The sequence below is a fragment of the Tympanuchus pallidicinctus genome, unplaced genomic scaffold (assembly GCF_026119805.1).
Source record: "Tympanuchus pallidicinctus isolate F22 unplaced genomic scaffold, pur_lepc_1.0 scaffold5, whole genome shotgun sequence".
In the NCBI taxonomy this organism is placed as follows: Eukaryota; Metazoa; Chordata; class Aves; order Galliformes; family Phasianidae; genus Tympanuchus; species Tympanuchus pallidicinctus.
The window spans coordinates 17,393,817-17,420,764 of record NW_026294769.1 but is presented as its reverse complement, the minus strand read 5'-3'; the positions used below and the strand labels follow the sequence as shown (position 1 = coordinate 17,420,764).

Sequence of the window (26,948 nt, the reverse complement as noted above, 5' to 3'; positions counted from 1 at the left end):
ATAAAGATCAAGGGAGAAATTATAAGACCTAATGGATTTATAGCTGAAGTTTCCAAAGCTAAGGATAAATAGCAAAGAGTAACAGCATCTTCAGCTACATTATTCTGGAAGTTCAAATCTGCAAGATAAAATTCAGGAGTGAAAACTCCAAATAAGTAAGGCACTAAATGTTATCAAGATGTAGCCGTTTTTTGAAACACATTTTTAAATGACTTCTTAATTTTTTTAATTTATAATATGAATAATTTATTTATAATTTTTTTAAAGAAAACGAGACATAGGGTTTAGTGACACTTAGAGAAAAAAATACTTGGTAGCTAAGGAAATAAAAAGTTCCCATTTCTTGTGTAACAGCAGCTGAATACTGAGCTGTTAAATAATGCTGTAGACAAAAAATGGGGATAAAGAATATCTTGCAATTTATGCTCTCTAAATAAAACACATTATTGTGAAGTAGTCAATAGATATTGAAAATAACATTGATACTCCAGAGAATTTATGCCAAGAGCAATAATATGTATAGATAATGCAAGAACAGATTTAGAAGTCAAAAGGGCAATTGCAGTGAGCCAGGAGAACTATGCAAGGTACAGGCAGTGGTTTCTAGCTTTTGCTTTTCTCTTGACAAAAGTGGCTGAAAACAAGGAGCCAACACTGAGGCCAGATTCTTCAGAGGGATTCAGCTTCTGAACCACCTTGCATTTGAGCAGCTGAGTCCTTCCTCCAAACACTGGCTTTTGCATGACCACTGCAGCTGTGTGCTGCCCACAGCCCAGGCATGTGGCTTCTGTGCCACTGCTTAACTGCAAACGGATACATGCTGTAATTATGGCTAAGGAACATTCTGATTAAGCCTTATGGCAATTTCAAGCATATTTTGGAGGAATTCAGGACTTACCGGCAGGAAGCCTTCTGAGTGGAATAAATGAATTCACATTTTCCATGTATACAGTAGCCATTAAAGCTTTCTGAACAAGGTATGTGGTTACCAATGTAAATGTCTTCTCTTTGATCACTGGCATCTTTAAAAAAAAAAAAAAAAAAGAAGATACATAAAAAATATAAATGCTGTACAGTATTTCTTAAAAAATCTCAAGCAAGAATAGTTGAGAAATGCCCTGAAAGACTGATAGCAAAGAAATGCAAAACAGAGAAGAAAAGGCTTAAAGGTGAAGTTTCAGAAACACCTGCTGTTATTTGGTAGGATGTATCACACTGAAAAATGATCCTCAGAGATATCCTAACGTTCTTCTTATGTGAGCTTTCTTGAAAGGAGAAAAGTATTTTTGAGAGAAACAACCAAGCGAGGGAAGATCAGAAGTTTTGTCAGTGTCACTGTAGCACAGAGCAAACACATAGGTACATAAAGCCCACTCCCATGTCTAAAAAGAATATCTGAAGGGTTGGAAAGAAACTAAAGCACATTTTATACTTACTGGGTAGAAAATTCTGTTCTGACTGGTATCACCAGTCATTGCAGCTGAAATCAAACACATTACAACAGCGGTCTTCCTACAGAAATTCCTTTTCAGAGAGTAGGAACCTCAAAATACTGCAGCGAGCTTAAAACACCAATTCTTTTGGAAAGTGTAATGATTCTGACTGGAATGGAGTTAACTCTTTCATCCCTATAGCCCCTATAGTTCTGGGTTTTGAATTCATAGTTGAAGTACTGTTGATAACAAGCCAGTATTGGCTGCTGCTGAAGGAAGCTTGCAGAGCCAACAGACTTTCGCTTTGTCCTATTCATCCCTCTGCTCCCCCTGAGAAACCTGGGGGTGTTCAAGAGCTTTGGAAGGGAGAGGACAACTGTCCCACAGTGTACAAAAGGATATTCTGTATCATAGGATTTGATACTCAGCAATAGAACTAAGGGTTTTGGTCTTCCTTCCCGAAGTGGCAGTTGTTCAGAGATTGGTGGTATGGGTCAGCCTGTGGGAGATTGTGAGTGATGGCCATTGTATCACTTGCTTTATTCTTTTTTTCTCCTTCATTTATTAAACTATTTTTACCTTGAGCAATTATTTTTTTCCTCACTTTTGCTCTTCCAATTTTCTCCCCTGTCCTCCTGAGGGAAAAGAGTAGGTGAGTGAGCAACTGGTGGGTGCTTAACTCTGGCCAAAGCAGCCCAGCAGAGGAAGGCAATCCCTTCTGCCCAAGACTTGCTGCATCTGTCACTATCAAAAGCTGCATACATTTTATATCATTTCCCCAAAACTTTTTCTGTAAAGAAATCTTAAATACAAAAGTTGGTCTTTTGTAATGAACTTCTCTAAAGTGCAGGGATCAAAAGATGTGGTTGTAATTGTGGAATTATGTTCATTTCTAGGCAATAGACTATATCTTCACAAATACAAGATTATAGTGAACTGCAGGTGCAAAGCAAAAAAGGACTGTGAAGAATAATTCTCCTACACAATCACCGATTATTTCAGATAACACCAAAAAGAAAGAGAATGCATCCATACACAGAGAAAAAAAAAGGAAACACATGCTGCTGTTTTAGGTTCTCCTTGAACATTTTCTGGAATATTAAGAAAAAAATTATCTAAACTTTAGAGGTTTCAGAAGATTCTTGGTTTCTTAGTAAGGAAGCCTATTAGTTCAGGCTGTTCTTCAAAGTTACAGAAGACTTGACACAAGTGAAAGACATAGCCTTATATTGACAGTATACCTGATACTGCTCTGTTGGAATAGACTACAAGGTGGTATATCCAAGACCATGGTGGTATGTCCAAGAGGAGGAAAATTGGGTCATCCCAAAATTGTTGCCTCCCTCCTCCTCCAAGCAGTTAATTACTGTTGTATCTATCTCAATCAGGGGCTAGTAATAAGCTACATACATTAGTCTGTCCAGATGGCTGTGCTGTGCCTGTTCTTATTGTACATATGAATGCAGAAAGTGAGGCCCAGTGACAGATGCGTCCCCTGGAAGGCAGCCAGGTAGCCACAACTGCCCAACCAGAAACAGAACATGGGCTGAGCAAAGTAAAATGGACATTCATCCATCCATTGAGGGATGGGAATCAATTTTTAACGTGAGAGGCCAGCAAGACTTCTAAGTGAGAGATTTAACTGGTGTAGAAAAAGTGTTCAATTAAAAAAAAATTAGACGTATTACCAGAAAGAAGAAGCCTGCACAGCAACTGAAACTGCTGTTCATCTTAGCAGGACAAAAGCAGAAGTTCAGTTGCAACAGTGAAGTGAGACCATTCTGATTTAACTTTAGGTAGATACAATAGGTACTGCAGGAAGAGGAGACCATCCTGACCATGATTCTAAGGACTGAGAGATACTATACATTCAGAGGAGAGGGTTTAACAAGAATAATGCACAGGACTCAAAAGTAAAAGCACACAGATAGAAGTGCAGCCTGTTCTCTTCTCCTGTAGGAAAAAGTCAATCATAATACTTCACTTCAGGCTTTCGCTGTGTAAAAAACTTGACTACCACATAAAAAAATTTAGAACTATTTTTTAGCACAACATACTCCCTTCTTGCTGAACTTGAGACTGCACAAACTATATATTTAATCATAATTATTATATGCAGTTCTCTTCTCATTTACTTGATTTCAAGGACAATTTATGGGCAAGCAATAAAAGACTATAACTTCTTCCAAATAGGAACCAAAAGTGCTGTTTTATCAATCACATAATAAGATGTATATTGCATTTCATCCCTTTTATGCCCCCACAATGTAAGTGAATATTGACATTACATTATTCCAATTGGTACTTTAAAAGAATGAAAATAAAAGAATTTGTGAAAAAGGAAAAAGCACAGGGCTTTTTGGCAATTAATGGGTTTTCAAGATGAACACAGGGAATATCTAAAGGCATGGTTGAATGCTTTTATTGCGGGTGGCCATGGGAGTGCAAAACAAGTATAATGACAGAAAAAAATTAAAGGTCAGTGCTAGCACAGAAGGTAAAACTGCTATTATTTGTGAGAGAAGAGGAGGCAAGGTTATCACCTACGCAGATCTGCTCTGAGAAAGCCAGGTGTTTTTCCTGGACAGCAACACTTTGAGCAAGAGCCATGAGCATTTGTTCTGAGAAAAAATGAGGTGCTGACACATAAAATAATTGAGCAGAAAGTGAAACTCTATCTTCTTTTGTTTATAATAAGGAATTAATTCATATGGGTAAAATGTTTCCAACCAATGTGATTTAGCAGTTTGGTTTACATAGAAGATATTAAAATGACCAAATACAGAATCTACATCTTTTTTTTTCATAGATGTGTTCAGAAAAGAGGGGGTTGCAGGGGGCTTGTGTAATTTCATCTGTTATCTCACAGCTTGATATCTTGCAGTAAAGGCATTCTCACAGCACTTGGCAGGGGTCTAATCCTGTGACTGTTGAGTAGGGGTGGTGAGCAGCTTAGTATCTTGAAAGAATACGGCAAGGCAAAATTCACAAGTCCTGCACATCTACTTCATGCCAGCCATTGTAATGACAGTGCTGCAAGAAAGAAGCTGTTTTTAGGTCTGTTTTGGCTACAGAAATCAAAGCTGCAAGAGACCAGAAAGGGCCTGCTCACTGTCTTTTCTCATCTTGGGAAACCATAACCAAACAGCACAAAGACAGCACGATACCTTTCACCTCTGGCCGATACTGCATGCCGTCGTCCTTCTTTCCAACTGCGTTTGTGTCATCTGCTTCTAGATGATAAATACATGCATGGATAGCTATTAGGAAAAGCTTAATTCCAAGCCACTGCATACACATCATTGAGAATAACAGTCAAAGAAAAAAGTGCAGTACAAGCACACACACTCCCATATTGTTCCTCCCATCCAACCACAGCAGGAACATGTAGAGTCAGTAACCCCAGACTCTAGCCTAACACAGGGCACATCTCAGGCTGTAGGTTTTGAACCTAAATCTCTTCCATTATATGGGCCTAGGTTATTTTGGTTGAGATATACATTCTTTTTCAAACTATTCAAATTACAGATTTTGTAACAAGCAAGGGGATGGTGGACAGCTGTTACTACAATGGAAAGGTCCTACAGCCAATTCACCTTGATCTGACTGCAATCAAGACTCCAAAACTGTGGATGTCCCCTCCCTGGAAGCATTCAAGGACAGACTGAAGGTCCCTTAAAGGTCCCTTCCAACCCAAACCATTCTATGATTCTATGATCAACAGCACACGTGGCAGCAGTCTGAAGGTTTTGGTGCACCTTTCCAGCACTGGAAACGGGAATGGATAAACAGCAGCGCAACTGAGGCCCAACTTTACTCACCTTGCAACTATATTTTACAGTCTCCAGTAGCAACAGTGAGCATTTTCCACGTTCCAGTATTCCCTTTCTTTCCTACTTCTAACAGTACCCTCATGTAGGGATGTTGCTTGCATTCTCCTATAACCTTTTGTTGTCTTTTCAGATAATAGCAGCCAAAGGAAGAAAAGTTAACGGAAGCATTCCACATCATATATATGCAGTGTAAACATACATCTACGTGGGGAAAACTAAAATACAGATGGTGAGTTCACTGATAGTGAGGAGAACTAAAATACATTTCACTGATACCTGGATCAGCCAGTTCTAATTAAAAATGAAAGGCTTTACCAAGCCTATTCATATCAGAATTTACATTTGTTGGAGAAATAAAATTAAACCTACCTGAGCAGTGTCCAAGATGCCTAATGTCTATCTGCTCTTGCCTCAGACAGGATGCTTCTCTAACAAAGCAGGGGTTGTTATAAGAACTTCCATCAGAAGCACAGACAGGATTAAAACTGTATCCACTGCAGTCTATATTGCATACACACCTGGAAATTGAAACAACAAAATTGACATCCAGCAAGCAAAGACTAAGTGCTGTTGAGTCTTGAGCAAACAAAGCTAATATGTTAATACCAGCCTTCTTCATCCAGGAGGAGAGCGTGTCGCACGAGGATGTTGAAGAACTTGCTGATACCTCAGGTTTCCAAGAAGAGTTTACAGACTCATGAATAAGTACCTCAGCATTCTTTTTAAAAATGTATTGATATTTAGAGTTTTGCAATAAGAACAGTCTCACTGATTAACAACCAAAAAATGATGACACGTTGCTGGGAAGATTCACAACATGAGTAAAAGTATGTTTGTTGTTTTTCAAGAATTCTGCTTTTTCAAAAGCAAATTAATATTCCACTTTTTTGGGGGTGTCAGGATCCCTGAGGAGGAGCAAGAACAGGACTTCCATTTCTGTTAAGCATTTAAAAGAATTTTTTTTTTTATTTCAGAGGACTGAATGCAATCAGTGTACTTGGACAACTGTGTCATTTCAACAATACATTCATTCATACCTTTGAAAGTTAGCAATGCATTTATTATATTGTATTTAAAACAGGATTATGTGATCTATTTCATGTTACATTCACGTAATACTTCAGTTGTTTTAGACAAAGCATTTTCTGTATCATTTGCAACAAGAGATCATAAACAAAAGTCAGGAAAAAGACCTATCATGTAGCAGGCTGCTATTGACCAAACATAGTGCAGACTAAGACTTGTCTATGGCTGAGACTTACTCCTTTTTAGTTAGACAGTTCTGCTGCTCCTCCAAAAAGTTCTGAAATTTGGTGTGCATAAATGGCACTAGAAAGCTTACAACTTTCCATCCTCCAACCTCTTACTTATTTCAGTCAATATACTACTTTTTATGTGAATCTCTCTTTTTTAATTTTTTAAATATCTTTGATGTCACTTCTGTCCACAGAAGCAAGTGGTGTGGCTGCAGGATGGAGGAGGCAGGGGTGCTGTGAGAGCAGGATAGAGGTGAGAGCTCTGCATCCTCTAAGGAGGACACACTCGTCCTCTCACCAGAAACCTCCACACAGGGGACACATGGTCTGTCTGACTGCTGTTAGCTTAATCTGGGTTCATTCTTGTAAGACATGGAGTGGAAAAAAACCAAACACAAGCTATCTACATGTCAGGATTTTTAAGTTCTTTCCAGCTGTTCCAGATACAATTAAATGATTAAATAAATGTGTGTGTGTGCCTCAAGTCAGTAACAAATCTTGCAGCAGAACCTATTTCTACCCTTTTTCTCTTCTCTCTTTCCATGAGCATATTTTGTTACTTTTGTTATTTTTGGCTTTAAAGCTACCATATTTCCCAGTAATATTTCAAACCTGTGAACTTCAGATTATTGCTAGACAAACGAGCAACTCTAGCACAAACATTTTATGTGCACTACAGACAATTAAAAACTGCCCCAGTAATGAGGCTGCACACATCTTAGGGTGCTACCCCAAAGTTGTCTTGAAGCCCCTAAATATCAATGGCACGTTACATTATTTTTTTTCTTACTAGAAATGGGAACTCAGCATAGCTGTAAACCTTAGACCTGGGAAAGGAAGTACTCTTTTGTTTACATCCTCCCACATGACTTTAAGCTCAATAAGCCCAATGAGAGGTTTATTAGGATTTAGTACATGCAAATAAAAGGCTCACAGCTCAGCAGTTGTGTACATTTATTGAACCAAACTAACAGTGAGCTAGTCCTCATCTGTGTGGCACTGGCTGTGTGCTTACTGATATCTTCCCTCAGCCATCAGGAATCTCTTCTACACCTGGATGCCCATCCTTGCCATATTTATTTATATCTCCAAGCAAATTCCATCTCTGTTTTTGTGTCCAAACAGCTCCACTTCTGCCTATAGTCATCATCCAAAGTCTGCAGCACCACAATTACTGTTAGCTCTTATCATTGCTGGTGACAAACAAGGTGATTTTTGAAAATCATTTTTCCTTTCTCATGTTACAAGTTCGTGTTGAAACTGCTTGGTAACTGCTTAAATTTTCAAGCTGTGTTTAGTTCAGACTTAACACCTAGTGTTAAATGCATACTTACTTCAGACTGCAAAATGCTTGTTCTGGGGGGTAGTTGTGAATTCCTGTCTTCTTATTCTCAGATTACTAATAAATACTACCAGCCTTAACTGTAACCCAATAGCCCATGTACAAAAATTTATTTTCAACATTTAAAATTCTTATCTAGATGTTGGAAAAAAGGGGGAAAAAAAAAAAGCACAAAAAATGAAGAGCTCAGCGCTGCCCCTCCACTCCCTGTGAGGAGCTGCAGCCACCATAAGGCATCCCCTCAGCTCTGGGCTGAGCCAACCTCCTGAGGGACCTCAGCTGCTCCTCATACCTCTTGCCTCAAGAGACCCTTCCTCATCTTTGTGGCCCTCCTTTGTATGCTCTCTAAGCGTTTTATGTCCTTCTTATATTGTGCCACCCAGATTGCACACAGTGGAGAGGTTGCACAGTGCAGAGCAGAGTGGCACAATCCCTTCCATTGGCTAGAAAGCAGTGCCAGAGTATCATTGAGTAGGTCTTGACTGCCTTTCTCTGCGAGGAGGCTGGACAGAAGGTGGTGCTAGTTCTTTCTCTGATGCTTTTTGCTATTACCAACCACTACCAGCCAAGGTGCTTGCAAATCCAGCTGAGGTCCCAGGGCATCTCCCAGCACAAGCACACCTGGTTCAGCATCTGCCCCTGCTTCCAGGATCATCCCATCCTCCTTCCAGCCCTCTTTCTCCTTTCTAAGACCACTTCCTTTCAGGACCCCTTTCTCTCCAGAACCCAAGGTTTTGCTTTCCCATTCTAGACTGTCTGCAGGAATGAAATGCACCATCAGGTTCCTAATTGATGACCTCGCCTCATGTCTCTTTATTAATTGGAGAACTCAGGACGTGACAGTTCCACTTAGCCTGTATTACCCCAAATTTACAAGCAGTCCATGGTGGTTGCAGCTAGCAAGTAGCAAGCTTCTGCTCAAGAGTTCAGAAGTTTCATACATTCACTCACATGCACATAGTTATCTGCCTGAGGCTGTTAGCTGCTTTTTTGCCTATGTCTGTGAGGCAAAATGATAGCTCAGACTTCTACCTGGCAGTTCAGTTATTTGTATAGATGCTTCAACCGAGCTGTCTGGCATGTAAAAGTAGGCAATTTACATATCCTGCTGGATAATGAAGGGGGCTGACATGCTTCAAAAATTAAGATTATTGTGCTCCATTATTCAAAAGCAAAAATCTGAAACCTTTCAGAGGACTGGAAGGGAATTAGTTAGGGCTTTAGCTGGGGCATGATGGCATGAAGAGAAGAGGGCCTCTGTGGATGCAACACGGTATCAGAGAGGGAGCCAGGAGCACATGGTGGGAAAGTGCATGTGGGGGACTCTGGGCTGGGCATCAGGCAGAGATGAGTGGTTTGACAGCATGCCTTCCTGCCCCAGCCCAGGAGAGGTGAGTGTGAACAAGAACAAAAAAAAAAAAAAAGGAGGTAGGAGCATAATGAAAAATTGTTTGGCATGTTCGATACCAACTTGCACAGCCTGTAGTCTCCATGGTACTGCCTCATCTTCTATCTTTCTTCCTTTTGCTAATATGCCATGTGTGAGCAGACTAGCAGACGCCCACATCTCCACATACTCCCATCCTATGAACTCAGCTTAAGGGACTGAACTTCCCAGTGAAGCTGAAATACGTTTTTGGTAGAAAACATGAAACAAAAAATGTTTTTAAATGCTCCGTGTTTGGTAAGGAAGGTAAAACCACGGGAGAATGAATTGCTGCTCTGATGCCGTATATCAAAAAAAACAACGTTGGCAGCTGAATTCCTGAGAGAGGACAGGCTCACTACCACTGTCTGAAACCTAAAAACAGCTCAGGAAAGTATTGTAAGAATCCCAAATGAGCCTTCTGTGAAATACAGAAAATATGCTACATCCTGAAGTCAGAGAGCTACAGAGAGCAGGACAATAGCTTGATGCTGTAGCAAGGACAGAAAATCCAACCGCCTAAGGGTAACTGACCACCACCGTGGGCTGGACTCCTAAAGTCAGGCAGACGTCGAAGCCTGGGACAACTAAACACAGCCCATGAGGAGGTGTAAATTATACACCTTGTTGATTTCAGCCCTTATTTTGTTACTTCAGGCAGTGGCTTCCTGCTTTTGATTTTAAAACCTTGTGCTTCAGAGGCTTTCTTTTCAGTCTCCCAAACAGCAATACACCATGTGACCCTTCCTCCCCTGCCTTTGCCAGTAAAATAGCAGTGCAGTACTTTTCAGTGAGAGAAAATACATGCCTTAGCCTCTTGCCTCCTTACCCAGGACATCAGAAATTTAAAAAAAATAATAATAATATAATTCTATGTGAACTCATCCCTGCCATGAAATGTTAAATAGTACAGTTAAATTACAGGGGAATGATTTGCAATGGAACATAATTTTATAAAGCAAGAAGCCTATATCAATAAGGTTTAGGTTAAGATATTAACCCACATTAAAAAAAGGTATTTCAAACAGAATTTTCCACCTCATATCTACTCATTTAAAATATACATTAAAGTATTGTTCTGCATCTATTGAGACAGCATCACAGGTTTGATTCTAGCTTTTCATATTTTTAACTGAGTTTTAGATAAAATTTTCATTCTATACTTTATGGAAAAGAAGAGGAGCAAAATGCATTCAATTATGAGGTGTGCTTTGTGCATGGGCCTTCTGGTAAGCAAGTAGCTGCACACTGAAATTACAACGTACCAAAACGGATGTTTTAACAAAAAAACAAAAAACAAACAAAAACAAAAAACAAAAAAAAAAACAAAAAACAAAAAACAGTGCCTATCACACAATACTTTTTGTAATAATAGAAAGTTATTCACATATGGAAACTCAATCCTTGCATGTGAAATTAACCAAAATTGCTTAGACACTGCTGTTTTGACCCCTAGGTATATTTTCGTAAATGTTAAAGGTTGGTTCTATTCTGGATGACTGCCACAATCCTAGCTGCCCTGTGAGGATGTGAGTCATAAATAAATGCAGAACAGTATCTTGCTTATATGCTTCTAGTGTGGAAAACCTGATATTAAAACAGCTTTCATGCTGAAAGTAGCCAGAAAATGCAATGACAGGACAACTGTGGCTGAAGTGAACTCCCAGTCTCCAGAGCAGAGCCAGTGACACTTGGGGTCACATGTGCCAAGGCTCAAACATGGGCAGCAGAGAGGTTTGAGTCCTGTCTCTCAGGCAAGTGCCACACTGACAGGTACACTTATGCCTCGCAAGTGATCGCGCAAGGGAATCAGGAAGGCTTTTAGGAAAGAAAACCCCAAATTTTATCTAAGAATAATTATTCAAAAATTATTATATCAAAAGCTTGGAAAAACATTAAAACAATTTAAATTCCATAATATCATTCTCAGTCAGTTCTTCTGAGTAACTCCCAGGAACCATTCTCTAAAGTCCAGCAGTGGTCCAAGCACAAACTACTGATGCTGATAAAAGCAAGTGCACAGAAAAGTACACATCAAAAATAATTTAAAAAAATGCTCTCCCTGTTCCTCCAGTTGATTTTTACAAAACATCAGTCTTACTTTAGACTTGCCAAAGCCGTGCCTTGTTGATTAAATTGATCATCGTATCCCAGCACAGGTTGAGAGAATGGCAAAACTTTTGATCTACTGTTAATTTTGGATGTTTTTGCATCACCACCTAGGAATTCCACAGTTCAAGCCCCACTGCTGCTCTGCTGTTGGCTTTTGTATGTGCTTGCCAAACATGATCCTGCTTTTTGCTCGTAAGAAAAATGAAAAGCTACCAAGCGGTACCTTCTGCCTGATGTGTGGCTGCTCAGTGCAGCTTTCAGAAGAAGAAAGTTAATCACTTAAAGAGCAGCCACTTAACATACATTTGTACTAAGGATAACTTAAAAGTACTTGATGCCTCATACCAGAAAAAAGTGAATGAGTGCTTCCAGTTTTTGCTGTAACAGCTTGCTATAGAAGTCATACTGGGATAAAAAGAGTCAGAGCAAAACAAGCCTTTTTTCAAGACCCTTCTTATTGGTTTTCAAGCCAAGAAGCTAGAAATAGGTACTTAATTCTCCAAGCTGATGTCTTGCTGGAGATGTGTCTCCAGCTTTGTGTCTCTCAATTGACGCCTGAACACTCAATAGGACATATCCAGATGTTTTCATGATGCAGTAGGGTATACACAAAGAAACTAAATTTTGTCACTTGTCATGAGAAAGCTGATGTCCTAAGAAAGAAGGCAATGATTTGCTTTCATGGAAGTTCAGTTTTCTTGTGAAAATGTGCTTTTGGAAGTTGCATGCATATCATTCACTAACATCGCTAGTTAAACAGAAAAGCATTTGAATATCAAGTGGTGATAAAATTGAACCAAGCAATAATAAAAAATGTGCTTTCAATAAATAAGAAATGAGAACGTACCATTCATTTATAGACGTTACTAGGTGTAACAAGGGAAACTTATTTAGTAAAATGACGTGACACATTTGAAACAAGCTCAGGCTGTAAGAGCACTTGCTGTTATCAGTAAATTAATTAGATCCCCAGAGACCACAAACACATTTCAAGGCTCCTTTTCCTTTCCAGGCTTCAAGGAGCATGCAATTTCTTGGAAGTTCTGGCTGCTTAATAACTGCGAGAGATTCAAAGGGAAGAGGAAAAGCAGATTTGTGGAGGGGGTTTGACTGCTGTGAGAGGCCAGCCATTCCAAGTAGAGGGCAGGCCTTTGTGCCCATGTGGGATTTTCCAAGCATGTTTTTCTGGATGGGCATCATGGGGAGTACTGTTTGCCCCTCCTTTCCAGTAATAGAATGTAACAGTAAGCTTTCCCAGCTACTCACCTATTTATTGACACATCTGTTTACAAGTATAGAATGAAAATAGCAGAATAAAACAGCACGTGAGATGAACACAGATGGATAAATGTAAGCTTGATGGAATAAATTTAGTTGAACAGAATAGCTGGGGTGTTGCAATTGCAGTTAAGAAGATAACCAAGTGTGATAAAGGCAAATGAAGGATTACCTTTCGTTTGATGTTCATTCCCTTGTGTGCAATTCTCTCCAGATGAAACTTGAACTAAGAAAATCTGTGTTTCAAAGTGATTTCTCTACCTATTCAACTAACGTTGAATATTCATTAGGCTTTTTTGGTGTCCTTTTTAAAATCCCTTTTTAGCACCGAGGAGGTAAGTGCAAGTGAAATAGATTTCAATTCTGCAGGCTTCTTTATGTCCTGCTTGAACACCCTCTCGGCCTTTACTTCTGCCAGCAAAGTAGCACACCCTTTAAATACCATAAGCCTCAGCTACTTTCCAGCCACCCCTTCACCTCCTACTTTAGTTTTATGTCTTTCTCTGATCACTTTAGAAACTAAGTCCCTAATCAGAGTGAGCCTCTAGCAGCACATAGTGAATGATGCCTGTTCTCACAAGAGTGGCCTAACTCTTCCTCCATCCTCATATAATATAAACCTTCAAAGACCTGGCATGCATTGCTGCAAAGCTCTTTAAAACTTACATTAAAGAAAAACAAACCTGGATTCTTATCCACTAGAACCTATTCAATTTCTTATTAGTTAGTATAACGAATAGATCATTATACAATTCCTTTCATATCAGGATTTACCAGAGGACAATTGCACATAATTCACAACACAACTGTGAATTGTATGTAATCCCATATAAAAATCATAAATCCCTTGCTTAGGTTGATTTCCTTTATTTGTGTTTGTTTTTTAGGGTGATCTGTAACATGACCAGTAGAGCTGAAAAGCCCAGTGTGCGCCAAGATGAAATTGCCAATAGAAAACTATATGTTTCTATTGCTTCCCTACAGGGTTAGCTCACTTGCTTCCACCACATCAGCACTACTCTTGGTGGCCCCAAGCTGTGTGTTGCCATCTCCAGCCCCACTTCTCAACGGGAACTCATTTCCAGTTCCAAATTCAGGCAGAAAACACACACCACCCCCATGCTGCTTACATCTTTAGGCTTCTGGCCAGTTTCTTCCACAAAAGTTTAAATTTACCAACTCATGTTTTCTTTTTCATTCCCTTACTACAAATTTTGTACTATTATGCTGCTTAACAGAGCAAACTTCTGGCCAGAGAGACATTTTGAGGGACAGGACAGAAAATGACATACAGAAAGACCAGTCTCAGACAATGGCTTCTCCACGAAGAATGCAATGAATGATTCAGTTTTGTTGGTAAAGGGGGAAAAATCATATCTAATCTATGTGAAGTCTGTTGTCTGCAGGCTGTAGCTACCTACAGAAAGGTACGGAATAAATAAAGCATTGTAGGTCTTTATGTATCTTAAGATTAGTGCATTCACTAGTGATTGTTAATGGTCTTTAAAAGTCTGTCCATAAAGTCAAAATTGTTTGAAATACTTATAAGATGTATGAGAAAGAAAAAAAAAAAAACTATATTACTGTGATGTTTCCTCAAATTGATTCCTTTTCACATTTATATAAGGAAATCTTATATAATATACTAATCTGCATACACTTGAACATTAATTTTCTAAGTATGGCATGCTGTTTATGACAACCATCTGCTCAGACTTCACTTCTTTCTGTTAGTCAGTCCACTTAAAATTAACATCCACAGTTTTTGAAAAGGCAATGCAAATGATAAAGTTGTTCATATTTTTGCATTCAATTTACCATGCATTGTAACACTTCTGGTATAGATAATATTTATGAGAAATCAAACAAAATGAAGATACAAATCACAAATGCTCTGCAAGGCTTTCATTTTTCAGACTATGTATGATCTTGTATAATAGAGGCATTATTGCAATTTCGATCAGGCAGCTATCTTACTTCAATGCTTAGCCTGAAAACTAAAAACTTGTAACTGTAAGAGGAAGGATGGTTTTAGGAGCACCTAAAAATAAAATCACTAACTCCATGGTAACATAGAGTGCACCTCAGCTGCATACAACTGCATTTGTTTCAATTTGTTTTTAGAAAGCACTGGGATTTGATAACTACCCAGAATCAGAGGGCTAGAGCACCTCCCCTACAAGGACAGGATGAGGGAGCTGAAGCTCTTCAGACTAGAGAACAGAAGGCTCTAAGGAGACCTTGTAGTGGCCTTCCAGTAGCTGAAGGGGCCTTAAAGAAAGCTGGGCAGGGACTTTTTATAAGGGCATGTAGTGACAGGACAAGGAGAAATGGCTTTAAACTGGAAGATAATAGATTTAGACTAGATGCTAGGAAGAAATTCTTTACTGTGAGATTGGTGAGACACTGGAACAGGTTGCCCAGTGAGGCTGTGGATGCCCCCTCCCTGGAAGCATTCAAGGCCAGGCTGGATGGGGCTCTGAGCAACTTGGTCTAGAGGGAGGTGTTCCTGCCTATAGCAGGGGGTTGGAACTAAATGATTTTGAAGGTCCCTCTCAACCCAAACCATTCTGTGATTCTATGAATCACATAATAATTTTGGCTTGAAAGTATGTGCAGAGCTCAGCTGTTCCAAAATTCTGCTCAAAGCTAGTAAAGCTGGACCAGGGTGTCCATGTCTGTGTCTTATCAGGTTCTGATCACATTCACTGGTCTCAACTCCACAGCCTCATCAGACATCTTCTTCTGGAGTCTGACTACCCTAAGGGAGAAATGTTTTCCATTATATATCAAATTGGAATTTCCCATGCTCTGACACATCGTTCACCTTTATGTTGTCACTGTGCAACTCCAAGAAGAAAGAACTTGCTTTTGGACATCAGCAAGTCCAACTATAACTATCAGAAAATGCCAAGTAGTTGCTATCACAGTATTGCTCCTGTTTCACTGTAGAAATTACCCTGTAGTTTCCACTTAATGATGTAAACATTTTTTGCATAGGACTACCACATCTTTTGAGGTCCAAAAGACAAACCACAGCCCATGTGAAATAAAACTGTCTCTAGCTGAATCATTCTGTCACCAGGAGAAAATCTGCCTGTGCTGCACTCCAGGCTGCTGTGGCTGCCTTGTTGGCAGGACTGGGGATTTCTCATTAGTGCTAACTCATTTATCTCAAACCTCTCAACACTTTGTGGCATAGATGTCTCCCCTTCCACTAATTTACTGTCTGTCTGCAGGCTAATCATTTTATCCATAACTTAGTTTATTCATGAAATCGTAGTGCAGATGTCATTTCACATCTCAGGAGCACTCAGAACAGAAAGGAACTGGTGTTAGCAATGTCTCTGACTGAGGCATTTGGAAAAAGGATGCAAAAATGCAAAATTTTATTTTTACCATAAGTATTAGATTGCATCTCATGAATATGGCTTGAGATTATCTACTGAACAGTAAGACAGTTCAGTTAACTCATCCAGTTATTATCTTGAAAAAGAATCTTCCTAAAATGCCTTTTCTAATCACACCAATCGTTTTAAGTGTTTTAATGCCATGAAGTCCAAGCAAGGGTTACCCAGGCCTAGGTAGTCTATCTGAACAGAACTGAAGGAAATTTTTGTTTATGATTCAATAGATATCACCCTGTTATGCCCAAAAAGTTGTAGTGGTAATTCTCATGGTTTAAAAAGCAAAAAATCAAGATAGTGTATTTTTATTAAATTGGAGTTCTTGCATGGTTTGCTAGAATTGGGAGTGATAATGGTAGTAATACAGCATAAAATTATTCTATGATTCTATGGATGTCCCCTCCCTGGAAGTGCTCAAAGCCAGGCTGGATGGGGCTTTGGGCAAGTAGGAGGTATCTCTGCCCTTGGTAAAGGGTTGGAACTGTATTGTGTAGTAAGGCCCCTTCCAAACCAAACTGTTCTAGGATACTAAGAAAGTTAAAAAAAAATATGAACTGAGCGATGCTTATACAAATCTGATTAAAGGTGTTTGTATCACCAATAATTTTATATCTGATGATAAAGTTTCAAGGGGTTAAAAAACATGGATGCTTAAAGCATTCTGAAAGGAGGTTGTATTAAGAGTTTCCCAAACAAATTTCAATCCCATCTTCTGTCAGTAAATAACTGCTTTGATTTTAGGAATAAAGGGCACCAAACTCCTAACTTCTACTGAAGTAAGCCTGTGACATTCTGCGTGACGTGAAAATGAACATTGCGTAGGTAATCTAAAGTCCCTAAGCAGGGCCCTACTTAGTCTGAATCCAAACTGACAGTGAATATCACTAAAAGATATACTGGTCAAAGCTAATGGGCAAAAAATGAAGTCATTTCGGTTGGAAAGCTGACAAAATTGAAAAAAATACAGATCTGATGGGTTGTAAGCAAGCCTCATAAGAATATTTCCTAACTTTTTATTATTTTCTATTTATATATATTTATATATCTTCACATATTTTTTCAAGGAGCACTAATGAAATCTTAAAGAAAAAAAAAAACACAAAAAAACACTACTTTTATCAAGAAGGGGAAGCTTGGCTTCATATATATAAGCGGAACACTGGAGAAAAATCTTCCACTTTCTTCAACTTTGTCTTCTCTTATGGATACTATGAAGTCACAGAAATGCAAACTCTACCTGTATAGACTGAATAGGCAATCTTTTACTGAAATTGAATGCTCGAGAATTGATTTTCCAAAGCCAGAAGGACATCCCAAAGCATATAACAAACAAATCTATACCCATCTTGACAGTCATAAATGAAGCAGCCCAAGGCAATATTGCAGAAAATTATAATTATTATGAAATATGGCTACAGTTCATTCGTCTCCCCATAAAAGAGCAAGCCTACTTCGGTGGTATGACATTTTAGGAAACCTGAAGTATTGGGCCACTACTCATGTGTATTATTGCCATTTTGTTTTCACTTGTATATTCAAGATCAAGTTGTAGCATACATCTTGAATATTAGTGCTAAACTGCCTTACATCCTGAGATTTCCTTAATGCTGATAGCTCAGAACAAAATCTTGTGAACTTATGAGACATTATATGTGAAATAGATCCCAACTAGAAGATAAAAGAAAAGTATGCTTCCCACAGTAATTCTGTACAGAAAAGCAGAACATACAGAAAATAGTCTGAGATGAATGACAGTATCTGTTTTGTATTTTTGACAAAGATTCTCCAATATGCCTTTGCATTGTTTTCTCTCTTTCTATATCTTGCAGCTGAAAAAAAATTTTTCTTCACTGCCACATATCAAACACATTATTATCAGACAGCATTAAAACTTCAATTAAAGGAACAAGTGCAGTCAAGATAATCACATACTTTTTCTTTTGTTCATTCACATTGATAAGGAAAACTTGTAACTTACCCAACATTTTCTGCATCTTCATCACACTCAGCCCTATATTTGCAAACTCCACATTTTGAGTGTTTTCTCTGAACTTCTGTCCCAGATCCTTCATACTCTAAACAAAACAAGGTACTGTTAGCAGAAAGCATGACTTCTATATTAAGCTCTGTCTTTACCTGCCTAAATTCATTTACCTTCAACTATTTTGTCAACAGTTATCATACACTTACACTAGAGAGCTCCCTCTTTCAAAATCCAGCAATTGGAGGTTGGTAGAACAGTAACAATGACAAGCATCCCAAAAAACACAACTGCTTCATTGATCATCTCTTCCTTCATTGTTTATTTCACTGTATTTATTCTCACTTCACCAGACATGCATGTAATGTAAGTACATTACTTCTCACTTTTTTTCCCCTTTTTATTTCTGATGACAGTCTTAGACTGTACTCATCTCTGATACATGTTGTGGTATATTTTCTAGATTGGTACAAGACTAAAAGAAGAAAGTAATCTTAACAAGAAAATGGGATGAATGCTATGTCCCTGAAAAGTAAAATTAATACCCCAAATATTCTAAAATACAAATGCACGGATCTTACTGTTGACAAAGACATCAAAACTCTTAGTTGAGTAAAAGAAATACAACTACATGGGAATTGTTTCAATACAATATTTTCTTAATATTCTTTATTTTAACAGTGCAGTAATGGAGAGCTTGAAAAGAAGAAAAGGAAACAGAAATCTGCAAAGGGAGTCAAGAACTTTAATATACTCTTGTGTAAGGCTGACTGCACAAGGCTGTTGAAAAGAGATCTAAACAAAGTGATTCCTTTCTCATAGTTTCATATGCTGTAGCAAGGAGAAATCAACCGACCACCAACAATTAAAAACTTGCTATATTCTTTATATTTCAATAGAAAAAAGAAATCCACAACAGTCCTTCCTAATCTTCCTCGATCTCACCTGAAAGGAATCTTTCCCTCTGCTGTGGGCTGTGCCTATATGCACGTGGTTAGTCTCTCTTGACTTCACGTGTGTCTAAAGCATGGCGCTTGTTTTTTAAAGATGACTACATACCCAAAATTTATTACAAAACTACACCACTGTAGGAATTTATGACCACACTTACTAAATTGCAATATAACTAGTTTTCTTTTATTTTACAGTTACTTATTTGTGTTCAGTTTTTAAATTTTATCATATGCCTAGCATGCTACTTTTTGACTGTTCTTCTGTATTGACCATTACTATTAACATTCATTTTATTACTCATTTTATTCCTCAATGAGTTCTCTTCAGAGACGACAGTCTGTTGCAAAGAGAGAGGCTGGCATCCAAGAAAGATGATCAAGATCATGGACTCACTCTAGGGTAATAAAACCTTGCCTGCTTGGGCATATCATTAGCCTGATCAGTTCTGATTTGCACACAGTCCATTTCAAGGCCAAGAGACCACAGAAAAACAATATTTTATAAGGATTCTTTAACATTTAATAATTTCCTAACCTAGATGTGCACTGCCTGGATTTTGTGCCCTCTATTTACTTAGACTTTTGTGAGATGTTGCCTTTGATTGTAGTAGTACATCTCAAAACCACTACTTTATACAAACTTCTTTTTTGAAAAAATAAGCAGATGGATAGATTTTATGTACCAGAAACTGATGATAACTGTCACCAAAAAAAATGTGCCCCCACTTCCCCCCCTTAATTCTATTTTCAGTTGATTCTTCCACTTTCTATTCTATTGATTTGCTTCTGACAGGTGCCAATACGAGAGGCTACAGCTCTCCGGATCATCACATTTATCCTTTCTCAAAATATTTGTACGTTACTTCTCATTGTTTTAATGACAAAAAATAAATATAAAGATATGAGTAGCCCACAGAATTCTTTATCAGTCATTTTTGAAGCTTTTAGGTGCAAACCAGACATATCTGCAGATTACAAAACATCTGCCTTTGACATTTTGTGCTTAGTAACCTTCTGCTGTTCTGCTAGGATTGAAAATATTTCATCATTTCCAATATAAACTATCTGACTTCACTTGAAATACAACCAGAATGCCTTACAGAGCACTTTTGCTGCTCTATTAGCATTTCAGTGTTCATAAACAGTAATCCACAACTACTAGGTAATTGTTTCTACAAGCTATTCAGTGTGAACTTCTCTCCCTCCCTGCTAAAATTGCTTTCTCTATCTTCAATATTTTTTGCTTGTTTTAGAAAGTGTGGTACTCTTTTCCTGATTAAAACATGAAAATCCTAGTACACATAGAGTTACTTATCCGTACTTTATCCTGTTTGCATATGCATGCAAATAAATAATATAAAAAAAATTAAATACATGCAAATCACAATTACCTGCACCTCAGGTGCTGTTAATTTACACCTGTCAGGATGAAATGTAGTGCAGATGAATGCATCTTGATACAACATTTCCAATTAGGCAATGGTCATCTGTAATTTTTAGAAGCTTCTTTCATTATTAGCTGCATGATGAACCAGCAGCATGAAACACTGTGTATAATTTAGATTTAAGTCCTTCAAAAAAATGCAACTTTTCCCATCAACACAGAATATATAATAACTGTCTTTTCAGCCTGAATAGGTAGCAGACACATTCTGTACCCAACTTGTGTGCTGTTAAAATAAGTTCATCCATTAATATTTGAGGGCAATAGTTCCTCTGTTATGAATGAGTGTCTCCAGATTGGCAATGCACCTCTTGACAGATTGCTTCTCCCTTCTCCTTTCTTCTACATATTTGATTGTTCCTAAATAGGTTATAGCCATTAATTTTAATATTCCAATCAATCAAATCTTCCCAGCAGGTTTCAGTGTTTCAGTAATACCAATTAGGTCAAAATATGTTTCTAAACGAGCGATTCAAATTCTTCTTGTTTATTATGCAGGCTTCTAATGTTGATGTATAAATGATTACAAAATTTCTTCTCCTCACTTTCTTTGGTATCTTGATTAATTCTGCTCTTGACATCTTAATTTCATGTTGAGTGAAAGCTCATTTTACCTCTCTTTTCAGCTTCCTTTAGTGTTTTGGGTCAGCACCTCATTAATACTCTGTCCTTCAAAGAAATGAGGCACAAGGATGGGATCTGTGACTCCCAGTTGTCTGACCTGCACTGTCGGCTAACACTTCTCCTTGAGTCATTATTTCCCTGCAGAAGTTGGCCAGCTCCACCTCAGGAGCCTGCAAATGGACAATTGCTCTGGAGGAACTGGCCAGCAGTAAATTGCTTCCCTTGGCAACTCATTTGTGTGTTCCTACAATTGTAATACCTCTGGCTGGAATAAAAAGTATTGATTTGTGTCAAGGTGAAGTTTGGACTGCTCCCAGGCATGGGCAGGAAAGAGAGCTTTGCTGTCATATATTTATCACTGATCACAGTGAAATGGAAGGAGCCCATGGAGAGCTGTGGCTGCTCTATAGCCATGTACCTACACAACAACAAATCCCAGGTCTGGGGAAGATTCCCTGAAAATCAATTCCTACCTGTATTTGGAGTATAGAGATTTTTTTACTGATGTGCAACCTCATGGAAGACAAATAAAATTAAAACGATTTGGGAAAAATAAGAAGGGCCACAGCAAATCCTATTCTGTATCCTTAAGATACCTCCTGAAGTCATATTAATCCCGTTGGCATGCCTAGCACTGAAAATTCCTCTCCTAACTACAGTCCACAGTATCACATGCCATGGGTGGCTCAATAGCACTCAATATTCACTCAACTGTTAGTAACTTAACCTCTCCTCCATTAATTCTTAGGGCAGCGATAATGATGGACTAGTTAAAATGAAGACCATACTCATAATTTAAAACAAGGCTGCAAACTTGCTCTTTTGTCAGTAAGTTTACATTTGAAGCAAGTGAAAAAACTAATTTTAGCCATCCCAAATTTCTGGCAAGCAGTTTTTTGATCAATCTAGACCAAGCTGCTGGCTTACGCAAAAGTATTAGTTGCCAGCTGGATTAGAAGCAAAGCCTAGGTTGGTAGTCCAAGCTACACCTTGCTGTGCAGTACAGACAACATGGTGCAGCTGTAAGTGTTCTCCAGGAAAGACTCCAGCATTTGAAATTCCATTTTTGGCATTGAAAATTTAATAAAACGATGTCTGGACTATTTATCTGTGAGGTGCTTGAAGAGGTTGAGTTTGAAGATGGTATCTTAATTGCAGGCCAGCCATGGCAATGTTTGTCGAGTGATTATTATAATGACAGTGTGTGCAGAACTTGAGGATGTGCAGAAGCAATGACTCAAGGCCACACATTGCAAGACTCCCTGCCACCACTGCCCTTGTTGTGTCTCAGGTATTTTACAAATTTGGCAATGATAACTTCTGTGCATAATGATGCTATGGATAACACTGGGGAAAACTAGCAAGAGCTGGATCATCTCTCACTGCAAGATCCTCTGGGTAGAGAATATAAACACCAATTCACTCCACTGTCTTTCTTCAAATATGGCCAAACTCCATTTTTTTCCAAAGACACAACAGCTTTGGTGTAAGCACTAGAGAAATTATGCACAAGTGGAAGATGATAGAAAATGGAAAGGACAGGAAAATCACTAGATGTCAAAGAAGATGTCCTGCAATTTCATAAAGATGCCAAATGTAGTTCTGTGAGCCCTAGAAGGTCGCATAAGAAGAACCTGCTCTCATTTCTTATCTGTTACCCTGTACAAGAGCCAAGAAGAATCTGTCTTTCTGAGCCCCAGATCCCTGCATCACTGTGAACAAACAGTAGGCCCTTTAAAATCCCTACTAAGGGCAAATTCTCACCGACACAAGACCAGAACATGCAAGCTCTTTGTCTCTGTGTTGTTGAACCTTTGGTGAAATTATAGTAATTCTTGCAAGTTTTAGTTCAGTATTAATTTTACCTACTGAGTATAGTAGGGCCTCAGAAATAAATAGAGCTGTTGGAAGTAACACTGATACTCAGTGACAAACCATGTGATGGAATCAGCACTTACATCTCTCTAAATCACTCCCCATTATAGAAATATGCCTAAAAGACATGATGTTACCTCCTATCCAGGGTGTTAATCACCATCAAGCTCCTGCAGTCATATTAAAATACATTAAAATACATCAGTACTATTATCAGAAATTTAAGAAAAAATTATTTGAGGTTCTAAACGGTGTCTGTTTATACCACCCTGACTGTGTGACAATTATTGGATAAGTGTTGTCCCCAGTGAGGAGAAGGAACAGATGGCAGCCTGCTAAAAAGCACATACTGTATATCAATTTATTAATTACTAAATGCAATCTGCTAGACGTTCATCACAAGATACTTTCCCTATTAGGTTTCAGAGGGATTAGAAATTCAAAACAAATTATTTTAATAATAATTAACTTAGCTATATGTATTGCAAGCATGTTATTTCCTTAGCATAAAAGCCTGAAATGATTGGGTGCCATCTGTCTAGCCACTACTACATCTTTTTTTATATATCAAAAGTGCATTCTGCTTAGTTACAGATATTCTCTGAACAACAAGAATAAAAAATTAATGTCATGGGCATAGCAATTTCTTACTAATCAACAGGACCCATCTCTTCGAAGGACACTGATGTGTCTCTAAGAAGCTGGCTTGAAAAGCCACTGACATTTGTTAAATGTGTGGTGCCATTCATGACACATGCCAGCAGTTTCCAGCGCATCCTTGTAAAGGCCTAACTATACCACAAAGTGAAAATCACAACCACCATTTGCTGGCTTTATCAAATCAAGAAACTAAGGGAGAAATGGAGCAAGGAGGAAAGGAGCTTTTACTTGCAGGAGACAGAAGGAACAGCTCAGAAGTTCATCTTTAGCAAAAGACAGGATCTAGGGACTCAGAAGAAATAAGGTTCTCTTTCAAAAGTTATTGCAATACGTCTGCGTGCCAGATGGAAAGTACTACCAAAGAAAAGCCTTTCAAATAAGGACAATAAGGACTACTGCCAGATGAAAGCAGATTATCTTTGTCCAAAAAAAAAAAAAAAAAGAAAAAAAAAAAAGAAAAAAAAAAGGAACCAGCTTTGACTTCAGAAAGCGTTCCTTTCAGAATCAGGAATCAGTGGGACATGTCTAAGAAGATAATGTGTAAAGGTAAGTCAGAGTTGCTGGTAAAATTTACAATTGTCTCACTATTACTTGGGCAGTGCCGCAGTGAGATCTTTTAAGAATATTGGCAGAAAAATGAATTAAAACAAGTCTGATGACTTCTGATCACTGAAGTCCCTTCAGCTAAATGACAGGGATTCTGCCTGGCTGAGAGTCCTGGCTGCCAGCTCTATGCATAATGAGCAGGCATGAGGATCACTAAGATGACTGCTCCTCTATGGATCTTCTCAGCTGTATGAAGCTATACAACTAAGGAAAATATATATATATATATATATACTGACATGCAAAATACTTGGAAGGAAAAGCCCACCCTTAATCACATTCATGTATTCTGGGCTGCATCAGAAAAGTGGTGGCCAAAAGGGCAAGGGAGGTGACTGTCCCCTTCTACTCTGCCTTCATGAAGCCCCATCTGGAGTCCAGGTCTGGTACCCCCAGCACAGAAAGGATTCAGACCTGTTGAAGTGGGTCCAGAGGAGGATGATCAGAGGGCTGGAGCACCTCTCCTATGAAGAAAGGTTGAAGGAATTGGGCTTGTTCAGTCTGGAGAAGAGAAGGCTGCATGGGGTTCATTGTGCTCTTTTGCATTTAAAGGGAGATCATAAACAAGAGGGAAATGAACTTTTTGATGGGTAGATAGAGATACGACAAGGGGAAATGGTTTCAAACTAAAGGAATGCTTAGATTAGATGCCAGGGAAGTTTTTCCCTGAAGTTCTGGAACAGGCTGATAAAAGAGGTTGTGGATACCCCATGCCTGAAGATGTTCAACGCCAGGTTAGATGGGGCCCTGGGCAGACCAAGCTGGTGGGGGGCAGCCCTGCCCACAGCAGGAGGTTGGAGCCAAATGGTCTCTAAAGTCTCTTCCAACCAAAGCCATTGTGTGATTCTATAAAACCTATCCAAGTTAATCTGTAGGCTGCCTTACTGGGTCAAGACAGTTCTTTTTATTGGGAGAACATGGCAGGTTCCAACAATAATAAAATTTTTAAAATGAAAATTCAGGTTGCAAAAAAGAAAATGTGGCATGTGAGGAAGCAATCTATCTCCTTTATGCATTCATGACAGTTTGTGTACTCCAGTTTTTGTGTCCTGATCTATCAGTTTTGAAACTACATTCAACAGATCAAAACGTGTAACAATTTACTACTGGCAGAGATGAACACGAATCTGAGACTGTGACTTCTCTTTCACCAGTTCTGCCTCAAACAGCAACAAATTACACATTAAAGGAAGTGGATCAGGAGTCATTTTTATGAGTGTGTATTCTTCAGGGCATGGACATTGCAGAATACAAGATTATAACTCATGTCTTGGGATTCCACAGTCATCATTAATTAAGCAACATTTTTAGGGCTGAATCCCAGTCTCTGATACTGATTTCTACAGGGGTGTAACAGAATGGCAGTACAATGAGATTTTTGAAATTTCTCTAATTTCTGAATTAACAATCCATACTCTTCTTAGAAGTGGCATCAGGATACTCACTGCTACAGGTAATCAACAGCTTGGTTTCATAACCATAATTTTTATTATTCTAATTGAAGGTTCAGACTTCTGGACTGAGCAAAACGAGTGATTTTAATTGCAGATCTTTATGAATACTGTGCCATCAGAACATAGGAAATGGAAATCACAATTAATGAAAAAGTCAGAGGGCAACTAGACAATTGTGCCACCCTTAGAAGTGACAGTCTTTCACCTTCCTTCAATTGTACTTAAGAAATTCTCCTGCTCCTAATTCTTTTGCTGAAATCTCCTGTCTTTGTAACAGCAAATATGATCTGGGAGAGACTGTGAATCAGTAGTTTCACAATTCTAAGCATTTTTGTGACACATGACAACTTCTAAGGCAAGACTTTGTATGAAGTAATCTTTGAGAAAGAGGGGTTTTTTCCTTTTTCCTTTTTTTTTTTTTAAATCAGTTTCAAATGCACTTTTTCGACATTAAGATGAATGCATTCAATATCACGCAGCTTTGGAGCAAGAGGGAAATTCTGCAAGAAGTCAAGTTTCAGAATCATTAATGAGCTTGTAATGCATCTGGAAAATGAAACAGAACAATGTGAACCACTAGCACAAATCTCAGCTGCATGGGAGGCACACAGCTAATTTAAGCAGTGCAGACTGTCACCAGCAGATCTATAGCAATAGATCCTTTACCAGTACTTTCTTTCAGATTTAAAAATCTACCAGCAAATGGTACATCTCCTGCACATTAGTGGCAGTGCTTCCTGAACACGTACAAGCAGCTGCACTCATCTATTTGGTGCGTGCCAGCATCGATGGTGCACGCACAATCCCACTAATTGTGTGTTTAAGAAACACAGCAAATACTGATTCTGTGATTAGCATCTGGAAATGTAAATCCTAAGAAGAAAACAGAAATTTCTAAACAATTACGTTCACTCACAGAATCCCGCTCTCTTATCCTTGCATTTTACAGTGCTTACAGTGCTTCTCACAAGCAGCATCTGCCCCCAACGGGGCACAAAAATCCCTGAACTTGTGCACCCTTAGCCAAGAGTCTGCTATGAAACTGTAAGAACGAGGTGATTATTGTATCTCAGCAAGCCTTGGTTTCCTTTGGAAGAAAATGGAGAGGACTATGCCAGGAAGGAATTGTGCTGTGCTTCTGTCAGTCCTGTAGCTGGACTCTTGCTGGTTCCCAAACAGTGCTCTTTCAACATCATCTGGTTCAGCAGCCTTTCTAAGGTTTGTTTTAATTCTAAATTTCCTTAGCTTGTAATACTTCTTTGAT

At 38.6% G+C, this 26,948-nt stretch overlaps 1 protein-coding gene across 2 annotated transcripts in view; it reads right to left on the bottom strand.

The window, feature by feature from the left end:
* TMEFF1 (transmembrane protein with EGF like and two follistatin like domains 1) overlaps positions 1 to 26,948 on the bottom strand; it is a 157,795-nt gene that overhangs the window by 4,334 nt on the left and 126,513 nt on the right. For both annotated transcript variants that reach the window (XM_052704326.1, XM_052704325.1), the window contains exons 5-8: positions 18,066 to 18,162; positions 5,636 to 5,784; positions 4,601 to 4,666; positions 899 to 1,022 (exon numbers count right to left, since the gene is read on the bottom strand). In XM_052704326.1, the coding sequence (XP_052560286.1) occupies positions 899 to 1,022; positions 4,601 to 4,666; positions 5,636 to 5,784; positions 18,066 to 18,162 (436 nt within the window). The remainder of the gene's footprint in view (positions 1 to 898; positions 1,023 to 4,600; positions 4,667 to 5,635; positions 5,785 to 18,065; positions 18,163 to 26,948) is intronic.